This window comes from Podarcis erhardii (genome assembly GCF_964252035.2).
Source record: "Podarcis erhardii genome assembly, chromosome: 4".
NCBI lineage: Eukaryota > Metazoa > Chordata > Lepidosauria > Squamata > Lacertidae > Podarcis > Podarcis erhardii.
In genome coordinates, this window is record NC_138508.1 from 39,315,539 (window position 1) to 39,322,286 (window position 6,748).

The 6,748-nt window shown below is 39.6% G+C and overlaps 1 protein-coding gene across 1 annotated transcript in view; it reads left to right on the forward strand.

Moving 5' to 3' along the window:
* Positions 1-2,158, forward strand: part of NECTIN3 (nectin cell adhesion molecule 3) — a 43,027-nt gene extending 40,869 nt beyond the window's left edge. The window contains exon 8 of the mRNA XM_081859726.1: positions 410-2,158. Coding sequence (XP_081715852.1) covers positions 410-583 — 174 coding nt within the window. The 3' untranslated portion in view covers positions 584-2,158. The remainder of the gene's footprint in view (positions 1-409) is intronic.
* Positions 2,159-6,748: the final 4,590 nt, after the last annotated feature.

Below are 6,748 nucleotides of genomic sequence, written 5' to 3' on the forward strand. Positions count from 1 at the left end.
GGAAGATTATGTCCATATGCAGAATAAATGTGAGCCTTAAATGAAGCTTTTCAACCATTAAATAACACTAAGTTTTGAAGAATACTGTAAAAGGGAGAATAGGCCTTCATTCAATATTTGTTTTTCTTTTACTGAGCTGTCTTAATACTGTTTTAAATTGCATGTTGACAAATATTAATGGTACTGAATGTGCATTGTATTGAAGAAAGTGTAAGTTACAGAAAGTCCATATCATTATACTATAAATTAAGTAATTGTATTTATTTATTATTTAGGATTCCACAGCAATTAATATGTCTAGTTTGAGTATTGTCATTCAAGGACATACCTTTTAAGAAGAAAGCAATATGATGAAGAAGCCAGATAGATTTTTGTATCATACTTTAATCATCTATTTTGTTTTTTTTAGAAGATGGTAAACTGCAGGCAGAGCTATGAAGAAGAAAATTCCTTGGCTCATGATAGCCATCAGCAAATGTGCCCAGCTTTCAAGCAAACAAATTGCAAAGACTGGAGCAGCAAGAAGCATCCTGAGCCAGACAATAGAAGAGTGTATATCAATCCCAGGGAACATTATGTTTGACTTCTCACCTGTAAATTGATGATCAAAAGTAATAAGACTTTTCTAATAACTGTTTTATATCATATGGATTTCTAGATTATATGATTTAGGTTCAGTGAATGCTTTGCCTTCTCTTATTGTGGAAAAATGAGGCAAAGGAAATGGAAATAGTAGTAAAACTCAAATTTGTAGGGAACAGTGTTTCTTAATGCTTTACTACAGTAATCTGTCTACCACAGATTTCTGTGTATTTTGAAATTTCTATGTATTTTTATTCAACTTGGATGAGGGTATAATGGTGAAATTAGAACCAATTTTTCTTAGCTATTCCTCTGAATTGTTTCTACCTAACTAACCCTATAATATTTACTGCTGTGAGTTTGTCCAATCTCCCCCACTCTGCAGCTTCATTGGCTGCTGCTTTTTGGAGTATGGAAAGTTGCATTGCAATGACATTGCATCATGTGTTTTGTAATCTTAGATATTACTGGAAGGGAGAAGAGAAGGCATGGGGTCTTGCATTTGGCTACAGCCATGAATGCTTGTAACAGTAAAAACCAAGTGCTCATTTACTGGTTCGTTGCCTTATAGGAAATGCTGGAAGGTGTTGCCTACTTCATAAATGGACGGTTTTGCTATTGTCCTGGGTTAATGCTAGCCTAAATCGTTACCTTGCCATTTAAAACAGTGGAGCACAAATTTTCAGGATTCACTTTCATACCAGTGATTCTTACCTAAATCAGATTATTTTAGTCATTCGCTTAATCAGGCATACCAGAAGTAAAAATTGGAGTATTGAAAAGGTAAAGAGTGACTTCATGTACTACAGAAAGAGAAATAAAAATAACGTAGCAAAAATAATGGATAAGCTGTTTGTTTTTGTTCCATTATTTACATGAGTGTAGAAAACAATTTAACAGGGAACCCAGTTGGATGCAGTTTCTTCTGAATTTCCCATATTTAGTATTTTTAAGCTAATTTCTTTGGCCCAATTATGTGTAATCCCATAGCCATAAAGGGCTCCTACGTTCAGTCTTTTCATTTACATTGCAAGATGCATCAACCAGTTACTTTGCTGCTTTGTTCTCAAATGTAGTAAAAGGTTGGCTTCACCTAATGTGTCTTATTTAGACCTGCAAAAAAGTGGGGAGGTCCTATCATGCTGCCAATAACAGGCCAGTGGGAGGTGTAGATAGTTCTACAAGCCTACATTTCATTGGTTTTCATCCTTATTATGCGGAACAATGTTAAAGGTTCCATGGGGTTTATAGAAATGCAAATAGGCCTTTGAACAGAGTTTCAAGTTTATTGCTGAAGGTAAGTAGCAAAATAAATGGCAAGTAACCTTGAAATGCTAATTATGTACTAAGATGTAGCTTTTATGTAAAAAGCCTGGCTAAGTCAATTGTGCCTGTACAAAACAAATGCATTTCAGTTCTATATGTAAAGAGGTGTAGCTTGATTTAGGTGCACGTTTGCCTACATGATTTTGTGTTTTGAGCACAGAGCTTAGAAAAATGGATGAGGTATGTATAGGGAGATTAGTGAATTTAGAGCAGAAGATAAAGTTTCAATAAAGATGAATTTGATACACTGTTTAAGGTCTTGTGTTGAAACACTAAACACATATTCATATTTTTGTTGCTTAAAAATGTATAAGTGGTTTTGCATTTTAAACACAAACTTTGTTTTTAATACTTATATATGTGCCAATGTCAGTTTGAAGAAATGTGAAAGTAGAAAATTTGCATTGAACTATTCTAAACATGCCTGGGTGGATAGAAGAAGTTGTTTCATTTATTTCTGCATAGTAAGCAAAATAAATTGGACCCAAGCAGGATGAGTGGATTGGGCATTGGTTTTATGTATGTTCCCACCCCCATATAGAGATTCATTAAGATCTGGTCTAAATCTCTGTGATTTGCCACCTGAGAGGTCTATTTCAAGACGCCCTCCTCACTGGGTCCCCTCTTTCAAATTTAACTGAACGTGTAGGCATGACAGAAAGGAATTTACAGAATTTGCCACTAGGCATTTTTTTGAAAATATGCAGCAGTATCTGTGGCAAGAACCATGGAAAGTGTAGTTCCTGTGGTTCTTGCCATAGGCATTAACTTGCATTCTCATAGCACTGCTTAGGGCCCAATAGATTCAATACTGTGAGTGGTTCCAACCATTACCAGGTAGTTGCAGATAGGTAGCCGTGTTGGTCTGCCATAGTCAAAACAAAATAAAAAAATTCCTTCCAGTAGCACCTTAAAGACCAACTAAGTTCTAGGTTAGTTCTTCAGATAACTACTATCTGAAGAAGTGTGCATGCACACGAAAGCTCATACCTAGAACTAACTTAGTTGGTCTTTAAGGTGCTACTGGAAGGAATTTTTTTTATTTTATTACCAGGTAGGTTTGCAAAAGAGCAGTGGCAATGGCACTTCTGGTAGGGTGACAGCCCTCACTGGGCTCAGTCCAAGTCATGGGTTGTATTGAAATACCTGGAAACAGAATCGTATAATTGGGGTCCCAAAGGTCATCTACTCCAACTGTCTCCAGGTACAGAAAATTTACTATGACAGCAGTGGCCACTTATCGGTGATAAGTGGCTGTCCAGCTTCTGCTTTAAAAACCTCTAACAGGAAAATCTACCACCTTCCAATGCATTCTATTCCATTGTCAGATAGCTTGTAACACTTAGAAGTTCTTTGTAGTGTTTATCCCATTTCCTTTTTCTTGTAATTTTTCTGGTGGTTCCCTTGCTGCGAGAAGCCAAGTTTCAGGGAGTCAGGCAGAGGGCCTTCTTGGTAGTGGCACCCGCCCTGTGGAACGCCCTCCCACCAGATGTCAAAGAGAAAAACAACTACCAGACTTTTAGAAGGCATTTGAAGGCAACCCTGTTTAGGGAAGCTTTTTAACAGACTATTATATTTTAATATTTTGTTGGCAGCCGCCCAGAGTGGCTGGGGAAACCCTGGCAGATGGGTGGGGTATAAATATATCATCATCATCATCATTTCAGAATCAACAGCAGTTGAAGCAGAGTATCCCTTTCTGTCCCCACTGCCTTCTAAATTTATCAAAACATGTTTATAGTATGTTCTTTTCCTTTCGTCATCAGCTGCTTCAGAGGCCTGTTTTCAGGTAGAAAGGTAGGGCTCTTTTAAAAAAAATATGTTATTTCAATTGTTCTGGCAATAGGAATATTACTTTTTATATATCATGAGAATTCCATTTCATTCTTCAATATAGTGTTTTATCTGGTTCACTTATTTAGGGCAAAGCAACGTACTGTGGATTTTTTTTTAAAAAAACAGCTCCATGAAATAGTTCTTATAGTTAAGTATTTGAGTATTAAAAATCTGAAACACTAAAGCGTTGAGCCAGTAGAAGTTACACATTGGTGGAATTTTTGCAGAAAGTCATTCACCTCAACTCTTGAATTTACTAATTTATAATTGATACTGAGCTTAGAATTCAGTTGCAATTGAAGGTACTACAAAACATTTATCAACATAATTTGTTTTTTCCTACCCGTAACTTTGAAAGCAAACTTGTAAATTGCATGCTTACAACCAGTTCTTCTCTAGGTTAAAGATAGCTATTGGAAAGCTATAGCTAACTTCTGTCATCATAGTGGTGTGTCCTTCCTCAAGGCCATGCTAAAATATATTTCCAAATGCTTTCTTTATTGCGGAAGCATATCTTAGTCTGTTACCAATACTAGTTTCGGTTTTCTGTCCTTATAAAAATTCCCTACTAAACGGATTTGCTTGATGTCACTCTTGAATTGCAAAGTGGAGTATATGTGTGTTTAAAATGTATATAAGGGCAACTTTCAGCATACGTATCAGCTGATAGTTAAGGCTTGACTCCTTTTATTTTTTTAAAAAAAGTTCATCGTAAAGTGAGCTGTCTGTAGCCCATTAAAATGTTAATGAAAGCTTCCTCTTCACTTGAGCATACTTGCTTTATAGTGGTTGGAAGGTAGCAACTTCTATGGGCTACTGAAGATCCTGCCACATCACTTGTTAATCGTTATGAAGATCATTAATGAGAAATGGGTTAAGAATAATTCTGAACTTATTTTGCAGGAAATACTATACTGGCAGCATTAAGAAAAATATACCAAGGCTAACTCTGAATTGAAGCTGTGAACTATCCATCAGAGTGAACTGTTTATCTGCTGCAGCTCAGCAGATGAGGCAGCATGGAGTGTTGTGTTTTCCTCAATGCAGACTCCCAGCAGATAAACATTTCTGTCTGAAGGTGCTGCTGTCATCTAACCACTTTGGTTATGTTGGTCATCTTGTGATGAAATATAGACTGCATTATCCAAAGTAGCTTTCTATAAAGCCCGGTACGGCCTAGGACCCTCGTACCTACGGGACCGCCTCTCCTGATATGTCCCACAGAGGAACTTACGGTCTGCAAATAAAAACATCCTGAAGATCCCAGGCCACAGAGAGGTTAGGCCGGCCTCAACTAGAGCCAGGGCTTTCTCGGCCACGGCTCCAATCTGGTGGAACGCTCTGTCACAAGAGACTAGGGCCCTGCGGGACCTGACATCTTTCCGCAGGGCCTGCAAGACAGAGCTGTTCCACCAGGCCTTTGGTCAGGGCGCAGCCTGACCCCCTCCTCTGGCAATCTGCACAGAAATTTGCTTAATGGTTGCCACCAATTTGATTTTAATTAATTTTTATAATGAAATGTTTTTAGAACGTTGGATTATTTTGATTGTTGTTAGCCGCCCTGAGCCCAGCTTTGGCTGGGGAGGGCGGGACATAAATAAAAATTATTATTATTATTATTATTATTATTATTATTGGTCATTTCTCCTGGTTCTTCCAGGTTTGGACTGAAACTTTTTGTTGCATTGGTTTTACACTTTTAAGGATGGGATGGACTGGACTCAGGAAATAGGTTGTTGTTGTTTTACCAGGTGTGGCCAGTATGGTGCCCTCCAGTGGTAAGGTAAAGGGACCCCTGACAATTAAGTCCAGTCACGAACAACTCTGGGGTTGCAGCACTCGCTTTACTGGCTGAGGGAGCCAGCGTACAGCTTCCGGGTCATGTGGCCAGCATGACTAAGCTGCTTCTGGCGAACCAGAGCAGTGCACGGAAATGGGCCAAAACAAACAAGATGAATTTTAATAGGGAGAAATGTAAAGTATTGCACTTGGGCAAAAAAAAATGAGAGGCACAAATACAAGATGGGTGACACCTGGCTTGAGAGCAGTACATGTGAAAAGGATCTAGGAGTCTTGGTTGACCACAAACTTGACATGAGCCAACAGTGTGACGCGGCAGCTAAAAAAGCCAATGCAATTCTGGGCTGCATCAATAGGAGTATTGCATCTAGATCAAGGGAAGTAATAGTGCCACTGTATTCTGCTCTGGTCAGACCTCACCTGGAGTACTGTGTCCAGTTCTGGGCACCACAGTTCAAGAAGGACACTGACAAACTGGAACGTGTCCAGAGGAGGGCAACCAAAATGGTCAAAGGCCTGGAAACAATGCCTTATGAGGAACGGCTAAGGGAGCTGGGCATGTTTAGCCTGGAGAAGAGGAGGTTAAGGGGTGATATGATAGCCATGTTCAAATATATAAAAGGATGTCACTTAGAGGAGGGAGAAAGGTTGTTTTCTGCTGCTCCAGAGAAGCGGACACGGAGCAATGGTTCCAAACTACAAGAAAAAAGATTCCACCTAAACATTAGGAAGAACTTCCTGACAGTAAGAGCTGTTCGACAGTGGAATTTGCTGCCAAGGAGTGTGGTGGAGTCTCCTTCTTTGGAGGTCTTTAAGCAGAGGCTTGACGACCATATGTCAGGAGTGCTCTGATGGTGTTTCCTGCTTGGCAGGGGGTTGGACTCGATGGCCCTTGTGGTCTCTTCCAACTCTATGATTCTATGATTCTATGAAATGCCGTTTACCTTCCCACCGGAGCAGTACCTATTCATCTACTTGCACATCATGCTTTCAAACTGCTAGGTTGGCAGGAGCAGGGACCAAGCAACGGGAGCTCACCCCGTCGTGGGGTTTCGAACTGCCGACCTTCCAAACGTCAAGCCCTAGGCTCTGTGGTGTAACTCACAGCGCCACCTGCATCCCGTTGCCCTCCAGTGGTAGATCCATGCTATTGGCAATGCCAGTTGGGGTTGATGGAAGTTCTAGTATAGCAACATCTTATTGG